Below are 22104 nucleotides of genomic sequence, written 5' to 3'. Positions count from 1 at the left end.
ATGTCACGTTAAATGAAATACAGAGTTTTTTTTTGTTTGTTTGTTTGTTTTTAAACAGGGTTAGTATGACGGTTTAAATGTAAGGAATCACTACCAATATGTTTGTGTGTGCAGAGTTAGACTTCCATGCACAATGGCTCTTCTGGATGCTTAAGGTATAGAACAAACATTCTGATATCAGCAAGCTACACAGGCAATTAAAATTCATGTTACAAATTACATATATGAAATTATTTTTTTCCGATGGATCATCTTCTGTCACAAAGTAGAATAAAAGCAGAATATTCAAAGTGGTGGTCTCCAGAAATACATGATCTTGCTTTAGGTAGGAAAATTGTAAAAAGCTCTGAAGTATAATGTATTCTAGGAGAAGTTCATAACCTCCGTATTGCATTTTATATCATCCCTCACAGTTTAGTAGCTAAGACAGTTGCATTATCTGAATTGAAAATGAATACAAAGACCGATAAGAAAAGCTAGTGCTTTTAAATAAGAGTGCCATCTCTGAGTCAGACCCTCAGGTAATAAGCAGCAAGAAAATTTATATGGCAATTTCATTTATGATAGTATCAGCGTTAGCAGCAAGGAAGAAATTAAGAGCAACTGTCACACACCTAACACAAACATACCATGCCTCATTCCGTCTTAGAGCTATATTAAGGACTCCATATTTCTTCATTTGCAACTCTTTCCCTTTAAGTCTAAAATCTGTGTTTTAAGGCCAGACTCCTTCACTAGCAGACAGGTATACTGCAGCTTCCAAAGGCTAAAGAAGTTATACCAAAAGGCTGCAACAGGTATTACCACAGTTACAGCATTGTGAATATAGGATTAAGGTGCCTTGAAAGTTTATCCTTCATTTAAGCCTCTGTTCTCCCACTTCTTCAAGATAGTGGTTTCAGTCCATTTCACTCCAGGCAAGCTGGAGAGATCCTTAGCATCTCTGGTTCCAAGAATTTGTAAGAAAGAGATGCAAGATGCAGTACTGGCAAAATCTACACTCAACTATTAAGTTCATAGTTACAGCAAAAACTCACTCTCAACTGCTTGCTACATATATGCTCTTTAATACTAGACAATACATGAGGGAAATTAGACAACTATTTACAAGTAAACTACAAAGAGGCTAACAAGAATAACCATGATGACAAGTCTCATGTGTTAGGGAAGACAGTCTTAATCAGCTATGGACATGTGCCATTAAGCATCGTAAAATTACATTTCAAGAAATCATTTCTGAGCTTTGTTTTAGTCATAGTCCATGAGGCATGAGCTTAACGGAAGGAAAGTTATACATCTTACAAACAAGGACATCAATCAGTGACCACTACTTCATTATTCTAAACCATCATGCTGCAACAGTTCTTTGCACTACCTACTGCCACCTGCCCAGCATCACTCCATACAATCATCATTCTTTGCATTTGCAATTTATTGTAGAATCTCTAGGGCTTCCCAGGCAATCAAGTCGGAAGATGGTTTTGCTCATTTTTCTGCTTTTGTGACCCTTTAGTTCTGTGCACCCTATCAGAATCAACCCTCACTGAAGACAGCAGCAGATCACTCCCCCTTCAGATCAAACAAAATCACTGGGACCTGAACTCTTCCCAGCATTTTCACATATTCCCCAGAGCTCCAGGTAAGTTTTGTGAGCTTTAGGTCCAAAACCAATACACATAGGCACAAAAGGTTGGAAAGTCTAAGGAACACAAGGTGTATCTTTACCACAAAAAAAAATTTACTCTGGAAGTACTGAATAATTAGAGAACTTTAAAAACATTGAACTTCAGATATTAATTTCTATCTCTTTCTTCCAGCTCCTCACACAGTTTGACAATGATGGGCCTGCAAACTTCAAAGGTCATCAGCATTTCAGGCTGGGAAAAGCCCATATGTGATTGTTTTTGACAATACTTATCGCTGTCCCTTCACCCTGTCTTGTAAAGAGCAAAGCTACTCTTTGTAAGAATCTCTGGCACTCTGCACTGCTAGCTCTCATCCTCATATCTTTGCATACACATCCCACCTTGCAGAAAAAAAATGTATTCGTGTTAATAATACTCAAGATTTTCAAATTCAACAGCACTAGACTGCTCACAATGACAGTCTTTCAGTCAAGATGCCCAGCACTTCCATGGACAGAGCAAGTGTCACAATGCAACCACAAATTCCAGCCTACTACTCCATACCCAATACCAAGATTGAGACCAAAATCTGATACAGGTATACTCCACCATCTCTCAACACGAAAAGGCACAGAGAAATTGCAGGTCAACCAAAAAAACCCATGCTATTCGGTTTAAAAGCAAGTCTTTTTATGTTAAATACTAAACTTGCTTGCTTTGTTGTTCTTGAGCATTTAGAATTTGCACTTTTACGGCTTTCTCTAGAACCTTGAGGGTAGGAATATTTTAAGTGTTTTTCTAAAGAAAGCTGAAACCCTTACAAAACCATATGACTGTAAAAACTAAGCCTTTTAAAAGCAAATAAGTGACATGCAATAAAATTAGGAGAACTGGCAATATGGGCATGTGCTTAATGCCATACAATATACAACATTTAAAACTTCTAACTTGCTAGAAAGCCTCAGTCATGAATCAGAGTACATGCCAGATATAGTACTTGGCATATGTGTATTTTTTGCAGGATCAGAATTCTGCCAGGCGGGGGGGGGACCAACAACATAGATCCGTAACTTGTGGCTGTGTATACTATACACATGAAAATAATCTCTTCAAAAGACTTAAAAATGGTAATATTTTGTACGGTTATTTCTTTCCAAACTTAGTGGCAATTTAATGACGAAAAACATAAATGTAATCATTTTCTTTTTCCTAATAAATATTTCTTTAAAATGCAACTATGTTTAAACAGAAAAATTCTAGAAGCCTCTGTGTTTAGCTTCTCAGATCAGGCAACATATTCGTACAGAACACTCAAATAAAAATTTATATATATACATACATATAACTGAACGGTTCATACAGTGCGTCATAATTGGCATTGCTTCTTTTACTGTACTGCTATACAGAAAAAGGAAAAATCTTTCAACAAACTGTAAAGTTTGATTCCTGCAGTTTTCTTTCCATAAAACCATGTAATAAGCGCTAAGTTTTGCTGTTTTTATATGCAAGTTTTGCCATTTTTATACGGTGATTCTTTAACAGTTGTGGTAGCTGTGGTGATGTCAGTTATTATAAGGAGTAACAGATGGGCTAGAATGAAGAACAAAGCATTTTCTAGCATCTGGATAGCTAAAAAAAATTGAATGAGAGGAGTTTTGTTTTGACTCCACCCACTACTACCCTGTATGTGATTGCACTTCTATATGTTATCGACTTATTTTAACTACAATATTTCTTCATTTTTTCCAGCTAAATTCAGTTCCTGTTGCTCTTCTACTGTTTGTAAAGCTCCAGCTACACAAAATGCATTCACCTAACTACCCAATGTGCTATGACTCTGTGCCAGAGAATGAATTTTAATTTCAAGTTCATATCTGGACCAGACATGTTTTCTCACTTGCAAATTGATCACATATTTTAATTCTCTTAAATATATATTTATTTATAGCTATATGAAGCTAAAATTTCATAAAATAAAGTACATTTTTAACCAATGGTTAAACACCAGAATTCTCAGCTCCAGTTTTTTGATTAAAGTACTCCATTAAATAAAAACTAATCAGTTTGCTGTGCTACAATATCATTTCAAGCCTGGGAATTATTCCAAAAATTCTTCCACGACTTTAAGCACTAGCTTAGGTTCGGTTCTTTATGGAGACAGGTTACTGAATCAGAGACTTGTAATCAAACTTATTCAGTTAAAGTGCCACAAAGTTATACGCATGTTAACTAATCATGCCAGGCTTAGGTTTATATTCATATAGAGAAAACAAGCCCTCATTCTATGAAGCCAGTGAACAGTAGCCATCAGGGAACAATCACTTCATATTTCATTAAACAAAAAGTCTACAAACTGCACATTTATTAGATCACTCTATTATTCTATTATTACGTCACACTAACAAATAGGATAATCTAAAAGGAGTATTGGATTAAACATTTTTTTCTAGAGAGCAGAAGAGTTTGCTCTAGAGAGTAAAAGAGCATGAATGTCTTAATGGCGTATGCTGAAATAGTTGTAAAATTCTTAATTGTTTGGTTTTGGGGTAAGGATGGGGCTGTTTTTAAATGCAATAAATGTCTCCTTCAGTGTTGTGTTCCCCTTCAAAATGCAAACCAACGACCGTCCCTACTACAGTCTGAAGTTCAGCAGTACTTATTAATTAGCTTATGCTTAAAGCCCACTGGAGGTGTAGGGACAATCTCTGCTCGTCGTTACAATCACCAGAACAACACTTCTCAGCCTTATAAGGTCAAGGTCAAGATGTGGACTAATGTGGACAGATGAGATAGGACAAAGTATTGGAAAACACATGGTCAAGCTGCTTAGACATAAAATCACCCAGCTGCTTCTCAAACATTCTTCTGAACCCAGGGTTAAAGCATCAGGATTTTTCTTTGCGGGTAAGCACTCACTGTTGCTCATAAGGTCCTCAGGTAGCCAAGGCCAAGAAAAATAATACTGATAGAACTCCAAGGTGGCACAGCAGGCTATCAAACCAAGGTTTTGGCCTTCAATTTGTACATATCCCTAGATGGTCATCTCTGATTATAAAGAAGGGATGTCACATGCCTGGAGTAGTATATGGTAACAGGGACAGGAAAATCAAAGACAGGCAGCAAGGTAATGCTACATTCAATCCAAAAAGGTTGGAAACTATATTCTACTACATGACTAAGCAACATTGTATATATATCTTTTATACTACTGATCTGTTATATATGTTGGACATGCTGCAAGGAAAAAAAAAAAAAAAAGGAAAACTGGCAGCTAGGAGCAAAATTATAACTTAGATAACAGCAAGAGATCATTGCTTCAGTAAATTAGAAGTTATTGTCTCCAAAACTAGACTTGCAAATATTTCAAAATATTGTAAAAATCCCTCTTGTAATGCGTCTGGCTAACTGCAACACAAGCAGGAATTTCTCAAGAGAGATGAAAGGGCAGAAGCCTGCCTATCAGCAAGCACCACGTGGTGCAATACAAAACATTCTAATTTTAACACAGTTACATAGAAAAATTCAGTCTCAGTACCTGCACCAGCCAAATAGTCTCTTTGACTCTTTAGTATTTCTACAAGTATTGGTGGAAACATTACGCTTGTAAAGATCACTTTATCTTTCTCAAAATTAATAGTAAGTAAGGGTAAAAAAAAGACACAAACACAGTCAATACTCCCTAAAGACATAAAGGGTATGGGGGTAAGCAGAAAAAGGACTTACACAAGGATAACATTTGAATTTTAGACCTACTAAATTGCTTTATTTTGTCTGACAACAAGTTTAAAAAAAAAAATCATGTGCTAGTTTAGCATTTTTAATCAATAGGTTTAAAGTGATACAGCAAGCTGTGGTATTTCTGCATCTGAGCCTACACAATGCAACTTTTAGCTTATTACTTTAAATAAGTCTCTCTTTCAGTAGAATCCATAATCAAATATGTAACAACATAAGTCCAAAAATGACCACGGATAGCCTTTGAGTAGCTGTCTTTAATTGGCAGCTGATAAATACATTACTATGTGAAACAGTCTTAAAGGTATGATGGTTCATGACACTAATGTTTAGTTTAGGCATGATCCCTACAGCCAAGGATTAGGAGATCATACTTGGAGAAGTAATAACAAACACGAAAAGAATTAGCAAGTGAATTTATACCACAGTCAACTATAATCCTAGCAGCTTTTCCGATTGCAAACTGAGCAAAACTTATATAGGGTCAGTGGTGAAAACATGGAGCCCTATGATATTTTTATGGAGTCATTCCTCAGAGCAGAAACATGGGTTGATTTGAAGTCCAGCAAAGAGTTAAAGTGTGGATAAAGATTACTAAGCAACCCTGCTTACTGGTTTCAACATATAAAGTCTATTTTTATTTTCTGGCCTTTCTACAGTTGCATTTGTTAAAAAAGAAAATTTTTTTTTATCCATGTCAAATCATGAAAACCTATTTACTAGCTTGACTCAATTGAAAAAGTTGAATATTGGAAATTCAATATTATAAGAAGCTCAGAAATTCTTATTCTTCAAATGCAATAAAATATTCCGGACAAAAAAAAAAGCACCTTTTCCAGACCACTTCATATTTCCTCTTCAGAAAAAATGCTATTCTACTACCAAATAAAATGATATATACCTGTCAAATAAATGAAAGTAAAAGCACATGTACTCTTGCAACTTTCACCAACTTGCCCATACCTGTCAACCCCTTGTAATAAAGAGAACTACGCATTTTACAAGGCATATATGTCATTTGGTTGGTTATTTGCTTCAAAAATGTTTCTTCCATAAAAAGTACAGCACTTGCACTCTCAGATATCAGACATACAAAAGCTCACAAATGAGAGAGCTGGCATCCATATTCTAATTCCCAGATGTAAAAACAAAAGTCCCCACATATGCAAATCATCCAGCTTACCTACAGACAAGCATTATATGGGTGGCTAAACTTTTTTCTTGGACATTTCTAATCAAATTCCAAAAAAGTTGAAGGGGAAAATATCCTTCACATTTAAATATGAAGTTCACTGATAAACTGGTGAATAAAGCAGCAAAAACCTCTAGTAGATTAAACAGAGAAGGAAAGACTATCTTTCCCACAGCACTCCTCCTAACGCCCTGAGAGAAGGCTGGTTTACTGTGAGAACTATATCTGCAGATAAACTCCACATCAAATCAACTATTTTTTTCCTTACAGGTGCCATCAGACTTCACTGCCTGACAGACAGTCCAGAGCACAAAAAGTAAAAACTAGGGGCAACAGGCATTACCATCTTGGAAAAAAAAGATGTATTTTGTGGTCTATTTCAGTTTAAAAAGAGATAGAAAGACAGATGTGTAAAAGATTGCTATCTTTTAGCAATCACAGCCTCACTAGATACAATCTGAAAGCTGTATACAAACAAAACCAAGCAGTAAAATCAAAACTAGCCAACTTAAATAAAAAAATGTTCAGAAGAAACAAAGTCCTTGATTTAGAGTCTTCATGCTTTCCTAGCACAAAAACAGGTTTGTAACTTGGAAGTGATCAAAACAGAATTCCCTTCCCTGAGACTAAATCCAAGCTCTAATGCTCTATGTGGTTTTAACTCGGCCCTCAGCGGCATTTCAGAAGTTTGTGATGGAAACATCCCCGAGGCAGCAATACGAGTTACTTTGCTTCAGACTGAACGCACCTTAACATACTGTTCTAGTTTCAGGCCAGCCAGGTCAGAGCAGCACTTAGTGCAATCAATCAGCCATTTGAACATGGTACTCTTAGAAACAGCTTTGCCAAGTGAATTAACGTCAAATAAATAGAAAAGCGAATGGTCTAAGTATGTTAATCCACTCCAAGGACCTTTTATAGTCAAGCTTATGGAGACAGGATAATTCAGACACAGGAAAACAAATATGACCTGTGAAAGGCCCTTAAAACGTGACTTTCCGCTACTTTCTCAAAAAGTTATTTCAGATTATTCAGACAAACATAACCCATCTTTTTTGGTAGGAGGAGGATTAAGTCACTTAATTTTACAAGCTCAAATCCCTGCCAGGGTGAAGAAAAAAAAATAAAAAAAAAAAGACTGAACTGCTTTGTTAGACTCACATTCCTATGGGCCTGCTCCGCACACAATTGCCTGAATTAGGAGAGAGGAAAAGGAAAATTTAATATATCTCAGCACCAAAAAGTGACTGCACAAAATCCATGAACTCTAGAGATACTGCTCATGACAGTTCCTTTGCAAAGTACAGTGAAGGTCTTAGAAAAATGATCTCTCTAGCGAAACAGAGAAATGGAAGCTGCAGGATAATAAAAAAGGAAGTAGACTTTGAAGTCAATGCAGAGAAGATACTTGGATTACTGTGGTGGGTACCAAGCTAAGGCTGGTGCTCCAAATTATTGTTTCAACACAAGAATTCCTATTCCACTCCAATTTTCAGTAACACTCTTGGGTAACTTTCCGGAATCCAGTTGTTTTAACTGCAGCACATGGATCGTTTCTCTCTCAAATCACTCTAGAAGGGTCTTTTTTTCTCCCATCATCTCAGGCAGAACACCTAAACTATTCTATTCAAGAGTTTCAGCTTCAATGAGAATACTTTTGCACAGCCATAGCTTTAAGGGTAATGACACAGAGCATGTTAAATATATAACTGTCCAAGCAAGCTTGTTACCGGGAAGATGAAGTTCTGCTGATATGAGACAAATATTCAATTTTCAATTTAAGTGGTTAGGCATCTGAAGCAACCCAGGCAGTGTTAATCATATAGGACTCTCCTGACATTAAAACAATCATAAATATTGCTATTTACTACTCACGAACTGAAGGAAGATATAAACTTCTAACAAGACAGAGGATAAATTTCTGTAGCAATGAGGGGAACTGAACCGCCAGTTCAGTGATCACAGTTACACATATCTTCAGGAAATATACAAAATAAGCTACTTAAATTCTCAAATTTATCTGCAGCACAAGTTTCTGATTGCAAGCTTTTGTAAGAAAATTTCACTTTCCATTCACTGAGAGATAACATTCAGATTTTTCAACAGAAGAGAGGCAAAAAGCTTAGTTAACAGCTTAAAAAATACATCACTTGTAGAGCATAAACAGATAAACCTCACTAAAAATGTTATTAGTTTCCACTTATTTTTTATTCAATTTTTTCCTAGTATGTTTCTGAAAATGGTGGTATGGAAATCAAATAGCTTATTCTGAAATGTGATCCCAAATGTTGCAGCGTGTTATTATTATTTACACACTATTTGCTGTAGAGAAATACTAGATTTCACATTATTGTAATAGAAAAATGAATTCATAAAGAAAAAAAGGGTCACACATTAGAAACACAAGTTGCTTGCTTAGTTGGAATTCTCTGAAGACGTTCAAGGTTTGATCTTAGGAGTCGACTTTAAACATTATATGACTCCCTTTACGTCACTACCCCTGCCCCAAGAGATTTACATAACATAGCTTCCAATAATTGTCTTACCCAGTAAGCCAGAGATGCACATTAGAAGCACAACAGACATTATGCCAATAAACTGTAGATGAACATACATGATCTGTAAAGACAAGCACTTTCAGAATGCTCCATTTACTTTACAAGCTTTGCAATAAAAGTGAAAAGGATGTGAAAATAATTCATTGATACAGGTCATATGTAAGGCGCTTCCATCTCTCAGCAACGTAGGATTAACAACTCTATGCTTATTAAAACACTTAATAGTATTTATATTACAGTAGTGCCTAGAGGCCCCAACTGAGACTGAGGCCTCTCCTGAGTGGAGTATTAGAAAATCATTATCACATTGACTCACAAAAAGAGAACTTCCTTCCAAGCGTATATACATTTAAACCTATCCTTTTTTAAAAGGAATCACTATCTCTGTAAGCTTTACTGCAGTTCCTGCTGTTTAGCTCATCTTCATTTTGAACGTTCAAGAAGTACAAACATATTGTATATATTTAAATAAACATCAAAATGTATCCACTTGGGCAAGCAGTTTCATCCTCAACCAGCAAAAAACCAAATGAATAGGAAATGAGCTTTTCTCCAAAAGCATGGTAAAAATATCATGTATAAATACAAATGGGATACACTAAAACTAGTTCTATGATCATGAGATATCCTGACATTAGACTTGCTGGTCACATATTTCTTTTGCAAACATTACAGTAACTATACATGTAATGAAGAGTCCATTAGGTGGCTGAGCAATTGGTCTTTCAACACTTCCAAGGCACATTTGTTCCTAACAGAAGCAGAAAGAGCAACATACTCTAAATGCATCAGATTTCCTGGGCCTGCAACGAACAGCTGTACAGGTTTGAAAGACAGACAAGTAAGCTATCTTTGAGGCACGAGAGGATGAGCCAGGAAGGTGACAAACTGAGGAAAATCATTTGTTCAGAGTGATGAACTACCACAGTTTTTGCAGCAACATTCTGAGTGGATATGAGCAAAAATGGATTGTGAAGACTTGAGAAAAGGTTGTAGGAGAGGCTGGAGGTGTGTGCTTGGATGAGGAATTTAGCTGCAGGCCCAAGATATTAAGGAAGTACTGAAATTTTTTAATTACCCTTTGAATATAGCGATCCAAAGTACTAACTAAGCAAAAAGTCATATGCATGCATGAAAAATTACGTATATGTTAATAAAATTAAATGTAAACCAAGTAGCAAGAGAAAACACTCCCCTCACAGATTTCTAGACTGCATAAATCTGTAAAGCTAGTCAGTTAGATGTTACATTTTCATATGCTATGAGATTCTGTGATAAAACAAACAATTTATGATCCAGTAAGTTTTCAACAACCCAGAGTACGTTAGCACTACAGGTCAAAAGCATAACTACAGCCACTAAAGCCTGATGGGGACCTGAAGCAATCTACCTGCCAAGGATACTCCCACCACGTTCCATGCAGTCACGGTCACCAGGCAGCCAGTACCCACAGTGTTGTTCATGCCATACGTACATGCAGTACAGTCATAAATTGGATTGCAAAAACGCGAGCTGAACTTGTGTAGTTTGCTTCTCTTTTCAGTGACAAGAGATTCAACACAAGTAATATTGTCATAATTTCTTTACATTTGATCCCCTGTCTTTGAGTTTTTTGCCCTGTAAAACATTTGTTTTACAAAAACTTTTGGTCCTTGAGTTTTTTGCCCTGTAAAACATTTGTTTTACAAAAACTTTTGGTCTGTTGCAGTGCAATCCTGAGCAATTTAAACAGTTCCTTAAATTAGTTTTAATAGTTTAACATTAGAGTTGAATAATCTGTTCCAACAAATCATCTCTGGAATATATGTGCTTTTATATGTTTAATGAAAAACAGATTTTCAGTGAGATTCCCTATTTTTGTGTTTCAGGGAAGGTCCTTACCAGAATAAAAAGTTTTACTTGTTATCCTTTAAAAGAAGAAACTACTTAATTGGAGATATGAGAGACCAACTTCTGCCCTCTTGCATGAAAACTAGAAAATCTAAAGCAGGAGTACAGCAATTCTGGAATTCTTCTAGAATTATCAGTATATCTATTAATGTAATCAATATTTTACAGAACAAAGAAAAAATACTTTGAACTTTCCTTCTACAAATCACCTTACTTGCTACACACCTCGGATCTGTTTGTTCGGATCTACAGCTTAAATTCATTACTGTTAACAAATCTGAAAAAGTAAACTTTAAGAAGCTACTTACTGTAAATGTGCTACTTTTACTGATACAGGAATGTGAGGAAGTTGTGTGGCCCATTTCAGTGTCACATCTTGATAAACATACAACATGTTACTATGGTTTCCAATCAGAGTGTTTATTGTTCCTTCTGTCACTGTTAAAGACATAAAAACAGTTTTAAGATGAAAGATACTTTCATAAGCCAGTACTTTTCTCTGAGACTTGCATTATTCTTTTTTTTTTTCTTTTCTTTGTAAGCCGTTACTTGGCCTACCTGAATATTTTTTATTTTTTTACTTACAGATTTTTAAAACGTCAAAATGAAGAAAATCACACTGACAATAACCAAAGAGATGCGATTTATCATGAATACAAATTCCAATTACGTACTATACATGTCACACATGCCACAACTTTCCAAGGTTCTAGCCAGCCATGTTAGGTAATTTAAAACATGACTAATAAAGATTCATCATAATTACTATGTTGGCATGCCAGGATAGTTATGACAAAAAACACGCATTGGTTAAATAATATCAGCTACTTATACTGCTCATTAATTCACTGGACTCTGAACACTGCTGAAAGTTCTAAGCATTTATGTGTTCGTTATAATTTAAATCACAAAGTCTATAAAATACATAAAGATTAAGATAGTATTTACAAGTTTAAAATAAGAGTCTAAGTCTAGAAATAAGACACTGACAAACTTATCAGACAATTAAACAATCAAGTATTTAAAAAGTTTATTGCTAGGAGGTAAAACCAACTTACTACATTGTACGGAAGCAACTTTGACGTCACTATAGAACTACAGATTCTTAATACCTATTCTATATTAATGTTTCAAATACTCTCACTATCAATAAATGACAGAAGCATCTCAAATACTAATTTACTCTCCCAAAGCCCCTCTCTCTTGCATGTTTGTTGCCTTTGTAGCCTGGGAAAATTTACTCAGCTACCTCAAGAGCTATCAAACCCTAGATATGGACCTGCTATTAGGAAGAAAAAATACCTATTTAAATTCTAACATTTATGATATATTTAGGATACTTCACACTAAGTAATATTTGAAAATAAATCTGCCTCATGCAAAACAAGCAAGCTGATTTCACACATTTTCTATGAATCAATAGTATATAAGGAAGAATATATTTGTTCAGTGAAAAAAAATTCTTAGCTGTAAAAATAACTAAACTAAAGCTTTTAGGTTGAATTTTCCTTTTACAAACCTGAGCAATAAGGAAGGAAGCAACTTGGACTGCAGTCAAGCTTTTTCATGAACCGAATTTGCCCATTATCCTTAAGGCAAAAGAAATTTCTCTCACCAAGCACAAAAACAGAAGAAACTGCCTGATTAAAGGAGACAACGCGTATATCCAGTGCTTGCTCTCCAATGTTTAAAACCCAATCCACCTTGAAAAGAAAAAACATGTTCCAGAGATCAACTGGCATTTGCGTATTAAATAAAATACGGAGAAAGTTCAGAATTAAAATTACATGAATACCAGTAATATAGATAGAAAAGCAAAATCAAGGTCTTTTTGGAAGGAGAAAATATTCTAGCTATCCATTTACTTACTTTGAAGGTTGTCGTGATTTTCCTCATTGTGAGGAAAACAGCAGAAATAACACCCAAACACTTTTTGAAACTGTCATGAATCGATGGCTATGCTTCGTTTTACAAGCATATTAAACTAAACTTCAAAACGAAAAATGCTTTATAGTCTGAATATTAAATTCAAGTACACAATAACAAAATTATTTAAATTTGCCTCTGCATGTGTCCTCTGATATGAAGGGAAGGGCTAGTAAGCAGAACTTATTCTACCAATATACGTAATTCTACCAATATATGTAATTGGAAAAAGTAGACTAAATTTCAGGTGCACAAGCCAACATTCATGCTTGCAGTCACTAATGTACACCTTCAGTCTGAAGAATGGTCACATGCATGAAAGCTTGTCCACTTGTCAACTACATACGGTGGTAGAATAAATAAATACTTGCAAGTTTTGCCTTGCCTATATCCTTACACCTTTAAACAATACCGCTGCTTACTGATACACATCAGGTTGTTATTTCAGCTTCCTCTGAAAAATTTCAGCTAAACTAATTCAGACCTTCAAAAAATTGTTTTTGACTACTGCCAAGCTGACTGAACAGAAATTCAGGATTTCTAACATCAGCAAATATTGAAGTTCGACTGTCTTCATGGCTGAACCACTGTAAGGCGAACCCTATCCATATATTGTACTGTCACAGCTGAAATAAGCTGAGCTTAACATGTTATGCACTATATTCAGCAGACAAGCAATTCTAAGGCAAAACTACGGAGATGGAAATTCCCCTCCTCTTAAAAGAATGCAGATCAATTATTAAACAATTTTAGTCACAGAGCATTTTTGAAGACCATTATTTTATAACTTTTTGACACAAAAAAAAAGAAAAATGAAAAAAAGAGCCCAGGATTTTGCACGTCCTGGCTATTTAGGGAAATATCTTTTTCAGTGCAGAGTTTTCTAGTAAAAAAAACAAAGGATGCCCCAAGTGCACTGAAGTTTATTTTGTAAAGTCAATACTCGGTCACAAATAGAATGTCCCATTAAAAGACATGAGCAATATTTCAGGTATACCTATTTTGCTACAGTTTAGATTCTGTACTACTAAGACTAGCTTAGAAATAGCCTATTTCAGAACATAATTTTCTTTTTTCTTAGAAAAACAGGGAATTTTAAGGCTCAACCTTAAACAATTTGAGCCCAAAGAAATCCTAATAAAAATCTACTGTAGTCTTTCCACTGCCTTTAATGGAAGTTGGATCAGGTCCTTTGTCAGCAGACAATTTTTCCATTTGTTACTTAGTATGCAGTCTTTTTAATATGTACCATACAGGTTATGTAAAATAAACAGGTTTTACCACAAGTCTTTTTCCAGAACTAAGTTTTTGCTGTTCTGTTTCTTGTCTTTCATCAGCATCTGTTGCAAATGCCAGCACTTGGTATCTGTTACAGAAAATTAAAAAGGAAAAAATAGCAAATATCTTTGTAATTAATACCTTTTACATTACGTAAAAAAGTAACATATAATTATCAAACTATAAGTATGCATATATTAGAAGATGCATCTATTAACAGCAAAGATTTTAAAATGAATATCACTGTCCAGTAAGAGTTAAATGCAAAGGCAGAATCTAAAACATACATATCCATCTGCATTTTTATCTGATGCTTTTCTAAAAAATGCATATATTAATATTTGCATATATTAACAATATATTAAAGGATAGAAATACAGGCTACAAATGAGAGAGTCAAAATATCAATATATTTTCAAAGTATGAAATTAGGACAATGACAAAATTGTAAACCTTTTTTTTTTGCTTGCAATCAGCTTTAAATTTAAAAAAAAAAAAAATCTAAACTACCCCAAAATATAATCTGTTTTGTATAACAGTTACAATCTCAAATATGTCCATTAAGTAGACTAAATGGTTCTAATCCAAGAGGTAACTGAAAATTGGCACTGGTACGTAGCACATCTGTCTCAAATTTCTTTGGAAAACATGCAAAAAGTTGCTGTGTTTTTACTTTGCAACTGTCAGCCTAGCATACTAAGTAAAAGTTGGCAATGGAGATGTTAGAATGAAAGATGCCATCTGTGACTCTCATTTCTTTCCTGAATTTGCTCTGGTATATCTTACTGAACTAACCTGCTTCCAATGAAGTTACATTAGGTGATAATCTGTAAAATATCAAACTCTCTCACAAAGCTAAAAACAAAACAAAACAAAAACACCCCACCACAGACACAGAGAATGTATCAATCAAAAATCTTTTTTTTATCTAAAAGATAGAATTCAGTCTTGGGAGTCATGGAGTACCCTCAGCTCCTAAGCTCAAAACAACAAAATTCTGAATGTTCCAAATCTCCCCAAGTCTGCGGTAATTTTAAATTTAAAATAACATATTTTTTGTATATCATCAAAGTTATGTATTTAAAAGGATGACATAGCAACCCTTATATCTCAGATGTACATACTGTGGTACTGGCTACCGATGGGTTTTGTTTACTTAGCTTCTAGTATTATTTTACTTATAGAAGATACAATAAACTATGCACTTGCAGTAAGTAGTATAGGTGAAGTAGTATAGGCATGGCCTAGTTAAAAACACTAAATAAATTGCTTCTATGAGTATGAAATGATTGTGTCTTTTTAATATCTTCCTACACAAACCGATTCACTTGCCTTTTCTAATTTAAAAGAGAATTCATAAAAGACGTTTCAGATTCCGATGCAAGAAAAATTTCTTTTCATCATATTTTGGTGATATCAGGAATTTGGGTAAGAAATGTAAGCTAGCACCTAATCCTTTCATGATATAACCATGGGCTGATGCACAGTTTCCAAACTAAAATCCCACTGAGCAGCAATATGAACTGATGTCTAAGTACCACCTAACTGAATACAAGTACTCCATCACAAAAAGCCTCAAACTACAGATGACCAATAGACAAACTTTCAATCCAGCTATCACATCGAATATAATCATTGATATAAAATTAATCATATAAATAATCATTTAAATATGAAAGGAGTTTTGGTTTCAGATCGTGAAAGAATTCTGAATTAAAACAGCAGCTATCGCTTTCAAACTGAAAGCAATGCTCTGTATGAGCAACAGGAAGATGGATAATTTCTATTTCGTCAACTTGTTCTGCTAAAATACTAGGTAGGACTGCTACATTAGTAGCTTATCAAAATGAGAAAAAAAAATCTGTTTAATATAAAAAAAACCAAACTTTTCTCTCCTTACTATGTCTATTTTCTTCACTTTGGAAGAATTACTCAACTCTGTGCTAAAGTCCTAATAGTTTAGAGCCATACTGGAGATTAGTACCACAGTGTCTTAAGACATGATAGTAGTAAAGACGAATAAGCAGGATCCAAATGAAGAATACCTTTAAAACACATATCTACAATAAAGACAGCATGTTCGTAAATCATTTACAGATTGAGAGAAAATTTTAGCCAAACGTGTTAAAACAGTAAGTCATGAATCTTTAAACATGACGAGAACAAGTCAGATGTCCATTTTAAATGGAAAATATTTCTTTGTATTCACTATCAGTATCAATATTAATTGAATTCTATTCTAATTTCTCTCAGAAGGCAGAAAAATATGAATTTTCTATTTATACAAATTACTTTTACGTACACCACATACCTTTTTCCCTGTTAATAAAATAATACATGTTTACAATCTGCTGACACAATATCCAAGCGCTAAAAGTTTCTTATTAAGCTTAAGGAGTATAACAAACAGAGTACTGAGTGAGAAATCCAGGTGACAGAACAAGCTAATACATATTATGATCAAGCATTGTGTTAGGTTAACATTCACTAGATTAGATTCTTGAGGGCATAATATGCAAAGGAGTGGCATTCTTGATTTCTTTGATAATTATTTCCACATACCCTGTCAAGCCCAAAATACATCATGACTAAGAGCCTTTATGATAAAAGAATACTTGCCATTTTAGCTCTGACAGAAAATAAAGTTGACAGACAGGATGATTCCCTAAATTTCCAGGGACACTACATGTTTCGAAAATATTAATTCCCCTCTACAAAAACCACTAGAATGATCCTTTAAACGCTTTAGATTATGTCACTACTGTGATCGAGACCAAGTCTCACTGCAGAAAGCATGTTTAGATCTGTGTCACTGAAGTAATGACTTGAAGACAGTAGATTATTCATAACCCTAATTCATAACTGTAGTCAGTATAAAAAAATTAAAGGAAAAAATATCATGGATAGCAGGTTTGGCATATTACGTGGCCACTCCTAAATACTAGGAGTAAAATAACTTACGTCCAGAAGAGCAGCAGCAACAATTGCACTCAAACTCATTCACAAAAAAAGGATAAAACTCTTTTCCCAGATTCATTTTATCATTCTTTCAGAGAGACATCTAAGAAAGAAGCGTAGCAGTACTTTTGGTTCCAACATAAATTTATTCACTTATTTAGTAGTATCTGCTGCTCAGTGGAGTGTTTCAGTTAATCTAAAACCAAAAGTCATGCAAGACTGTGAAGGTGAAGTTTCTGCAGCTTCAAGGGATGTTGGAGATCAAGTAGAGGACTCTGTGGAGACTGGGGGGAAAGAAAGACGACAGGTTGAAAGACTCATTTTAGGAAGACAAAAACCTCAGCTCAGTGTATTAAGCGCTCCCCAAGTTCTCCACTGCTTAACTGCAAAGAGAGGAGTTACCAGCTTTAGCAGTTGTTTTAAGGTAGAAGATGTTCCCAAAGAAAAAGTGAACTGAAAATATTTACCATCATAGCCTCAAAAGACCCCATGAGCCCAAACAGCAAATATGACTCCAAGCTAATGATAAAAATACAATTTCATTTTATCTGACCACACTTTCAGGCAAACAGATAATGGCTAGTCACCTTTTTGTCCTACTGTAGGACCAAAAAAGGCAAGAAGGTAGATCATTAGACATTTGAAGTGGATATATTCCAAGCCCATTTACAAACTGGAGCATGAGAATCTCATGTATCCTCAGCAAAATAACAAAGTCAAGCTTTAAACAAAAGAAAAGAGCTTTACAAGCAGGAAAATAAGTAGGTCAAGTAGTGTCTCAGCTGGAAAAAGGGGCAAAAAAAAAATCTCAAAACAGACAGGAAAAGCTTTGTTGCCAGTTTTGGAAATTCTAAGGTATTTACCTTTGAAAATACCAAAATATTGATTTGGGATTATCAGCTGGATTTCACTACAAAGACCTAATGCACCTGACTAACAGCATCCTAGCACTCAATCTTGAGATAATACATCTCTCAAAAATAATAATAATAGTAATAAAATAAAAACACAAAAAGCCTAGCATGAGGTCTTACCTAACTGGTCAGTTCTGAATCAGCCTGTAAAAGCACTAATGTTTCCCAATGATAAGTGTCATTGTTTCTAAGTCTTCTCATCATATTTGAAATAAATAAACAAATAGACCTCATGTCTACAACAATGTTCAAATATAACACTCAAGCATGCTCTAATTACTTGAGAACAGGTCCAGGTTATGCATTGTTTTCAACTGACTTCAACATCCTGAAACACAAGTCCATGGGTCCTGATGGGATGCAAAACCCGTGAGTGCTGAGGAAGCTAGCCAAAGTCATTGCAAAGCCACTCTTAATTATGTTTGAAAGATCACAACAATTGGGAGAGGTCCCCGAGAACTGGAAGAAAGCAAACATCATTCCCAACTTCAAGAAGGGAGGAAGGAAGAATCCAGGGAACTACAAGCCAATCAGCCTCACCTTGATCCCTGGGAAGGTGGTGGAGCAAATCCTTCTGTAAACCATTTCCAAACATATCAAGGACAAGAAGGTGACAGCATGGATTTACAAAGGGAACACCATGCTTAACCAAACCGATAGCCTTCAACAATGAGATGACTGGCTAGGTGGACAGGAGAGAGCAGTGGATGTTGCTTATCTCAACTTCAGTAAGGCTTTTGACTCCAATATCATCTTCATGGACAAGCTGATGAAGTACAGGCTTGTTAAGTGGACAGTGAGGTGGACTGAAAAGTGGTTGAACAGCCAGGCTGACGACTGATCAGAGGCACAAAGTCCAGCTGGAGGCCTGTCACTAGTGGTGTATCCCAGGGTTTGATGTTGGATCCCAGACTGTTTAATATCTTCATTAATGACCTAGATGATGGGACAGTGTGAACTCTCAGGAAGTCTGCAGACAACAGAAAACCAGGAACAGTGGCTGATACACCAGATGGCTGTGCTGCTATTGAGAGACCTCCACAGACTGCAGAAACAGGCTGAGAGGAACTTTATGAAGTTCGACAAAGGCAAGTGCAAAGTCCTGCAGCTGAGCAGGAAAAACGCCAGGCAGAAGGCTGGTCAGCTGGGGGACAACCAGCTGGAAAGCAGCTCTACAGAAAAAGATCGCGGGTTCTGGTGAACAAGTTGACTACGAGCCAGCAGTGCACTCTCATGGCAAGGAAGGCCAACAGCATTTTGGGCTGCATTAGGCAGAGCACTGCCAGGAGGTCATGGAAGGTGATCCTTCCCCTGTACTCAGCACTGGTGAAATTGTATATAGATTGCTCAATCCAGCTCTGCGCTCTGCTTAGCTCTGATCGTTTTTACATTTTGCAAGGTCTCTGCCTACTTGATTCATTGACAGCTGCCTAAAATAACAATTCACAAAGATGATCTGTCAGTTGTGAGGCAAACTCTACTAAGCTATTACTAAAAAATAAATATTGAACTGAAAATAAGGACTTCTGGGATTCATATTTGCTTGTTGCACTTCTAAGAATATTAAAATATCTACTTCAGTCTTAAACAGACTTGGAGACAATTCAAGCTGCTGACCATTACTCTAACAGTTCTGCCACTTTGTGTTCCATCTTATAGTTCTTAATTCTCTTTTAGCGTGGGTAGTTCCTTCGCCCTCCAAAATTTACTGCTAGGCACGGAGACTCAAAAGGTCTGAGAGCAAACCATGACATTTTTAATGGAGAAAACATGAGGCAGACTATGTTGAGTACCTTGCTCTTTTCCACACCCTTGTCAAAAAGTTGCCTAATCCATTCAGCAGTGGGTCAATTTCCTTGATCTTCCTTTTATGGGTGAGGTATGTATGGAAGGTCCTTCTTGTCCTTCACATCCCCTACCAGCAGAAACTTTAACCAATCTAATATCTTTCCAATCCCATCCCCTGCATGTCCACATGCCCTACTATACGCCCCCTTGGTAGTCCATCTTAGCTGCCACCTCCCGTAAACTTCGTTTCTCCATTTGAACTCAGGAGCTGCCTATTCAATCAAGTTGCCTTCTGCTATTCCTTCTCATTTTCTTGCACATTGAGATAGATTGTTCCTGGGCCTTAATAAGGTTGTCCATGAAGACCCACCAGCTCTCCTGAGCCCTTTTGTTCTTCAAGGCAGCCTCTCGCAGGATCCGGCCTACTCCTTCCTCGAACTAGCTCAAGTCTGTTCTCCTGAAATCTACAATCTTTAGTCTGCTGATCATCTTCGCCTCCCTCAGGATCTTAATCTATACCACATAATGGGCACTGCAGCTATTGACTACTGCATCTGCAAGCAGTTCTTTCTTATTCGCAAGCTCTGGGTTCAGCAAAGCATCTTTGCTAGCCAGCCTGTCTAGCACTTGCATCAAAAAAATTTTCCCTGATGCACTCCAGAAATCTTCTAGATTGCTTGAGTCCATTGTGTGGTCCTCCCAGCAGATATTAGTCCTCCATGAGACCAAGTGTCCGCAACTGAAAGATTTCTACTTGTTTAAAGAAGGCTTCACACCACACCACAACATCCCTTTCATTGTGCATCTATCTGATTGTGACCTATGTCCTCTCAACAGGTTGGTCATCTGTTCCATAACAGAGCCCCATGCATTCAAGCTGCCTCTCTGGTGAGCACAAATCCCCTTGTCTTTCTTTTCTTAAAGAGCCTGCATCCATTAGCTGCACCATTTTAGGCATGCAAGCTACCCCACTGCATCCCTGTAACTGCAATGATGTCATAGCTCTGCAACTGCACACAGACTTCCTCTTTGTTGCCCAGGCTGTAGTTGTTTGTGAACACCTTCAGATGGGCCCCTAGTCATTCCACTTCCTCTAAGGGAGTATGACAACATCCCCTGTGTGCACTTGACCCTTGTCCCCTATTCAGTCATTTACCACTAGGATTTAGTGCTTAACCCTCAGCACAGCACTCAACTAGGTTAGCAAGCCTCCTCCCTCACTTCATCAGGGGAATTTCATCTCTCCTCACCAACTCTCACTGCTTGAAGAAGATCCTACGATCATAAAAGCCAAAGCACTGTCAGTGACTTTTAACCTGCTTCAAAATTCTCCTGAAAACTGAACAGATTCATCAAGCTAAAATCTATTTGCATCAGAATAAAAATCCTGTTGAAACAACTGGAAGGAATATCTCCTTGCTTGAGCAGTCTAATGCAGACAAAACCGAAAACACACATAAAACTGAACTCCACTGAAGTGTGGAAAAGTTTGGCACTTGCAGGACAACATGATGTGCTTTTGATTAGTTAATAAGCTTACAAATGTTCAAGATTTTTGTATTATTTAAATATGACCATAAAATCGGGACACACAGTATGCTTTCTTCTGCAGCTGCACACAGATATTAATCACATTCAACATATAACATACTATTTTTTTTTTCATCTTTCCTGTAATGACTTATCACCTGCTTTAGGATACAACATTAGTAAAGGCAATAAAAATTAGACATGATTACTTTCTATTACATTTGGTTACCTACTACATGACATCACCAAAATACGCAGTAGTTACTTAACAGAAACACATACTTGTAACTCTCAACCTGTCGACAGGAAGACACCGTAATGAAAGAATCTGTCCGAGAACTGTAAGTTAAAGGACCAGGCAGAAGAAAACCAGGTAAAAATCGGCCAAAAGCATAGCTTTCCTGCTCAAATAACATGAGCATCCCATCCATGGACTGTATACATATCAAATCTCGACCTAAATACAAAGGAAACAAAGCAATATTAATTCTATAGTTTTAATCTTAAAATTATTGTCAAAAAATAAATAGTGCTCATAAGTAATCCTTAGAAAAATAAGATTAATTTCAATTTATGCAAGTGTTTACTATGGGAAAGAACCCTAAACATTCCAATCTTAATAAAAAGCTTATTTATTAAAAAGAACAAAACTAGACAGCTGGATTTTTTTTAATAGCATCCCCAGTATATTAATAGTAAAAAGAAAGTAA

General features: G+C 36.0%; 1 protein-coding gene across 5 annotated transcripts in view; it reads right to left on the bottom strand.

The window, feature by feature from the left end:
* The window catches only part of BBS9 (Bardet-Biedl syndrome 9), a 320100-nt gene that overhangs the window by 267721 nt on the left and 30275 nt on the right, over window positions 1-22104 (bottom strand). For all 5 annotated transcript variants that reach the window (XM_068935862.1, XM_009679691.2, XM_009679693.2 and 2 more), the window contains 4 exons: window positions 21677-21851; window positions 14208-14292; window positions 12520-12703; window positions 11309-11438 (listed from right to left, as the gene is read on the bottom strand). In XM_068935862.1, coding sequence (XP_068791963.1) covers window positions 11309-11438; window positions 12520-12703; window positions 14208-14292; window positions 21677-21851 — 574 coding nt within the window. The remainder of the gene's footprint in view (window positions 1-11308; window positions 11439-12519; window positions 12704-14207; window positions 14293-21676; window positions 21852-22104) is intronic.

This window comes from Struthio camelus, chromosome 2, assembly GCF_040807025.1.
Source record: "Struthio camelus isolate bStrCam1 chromosome 2, bStrCam1.hap1, whole genome shotgun sequence".
Lineage (NCBI taxonomy): Eukaryota > Metazoa > Chordata > Aves > Struthioniformes > Struthionidae > Struthio > Struthio camelus.
The sequence above is the reverse complement of the archived record's forward strand: the minus strand, read 5'-3'. Positions and strand labels throughout refer to the sequence as shown.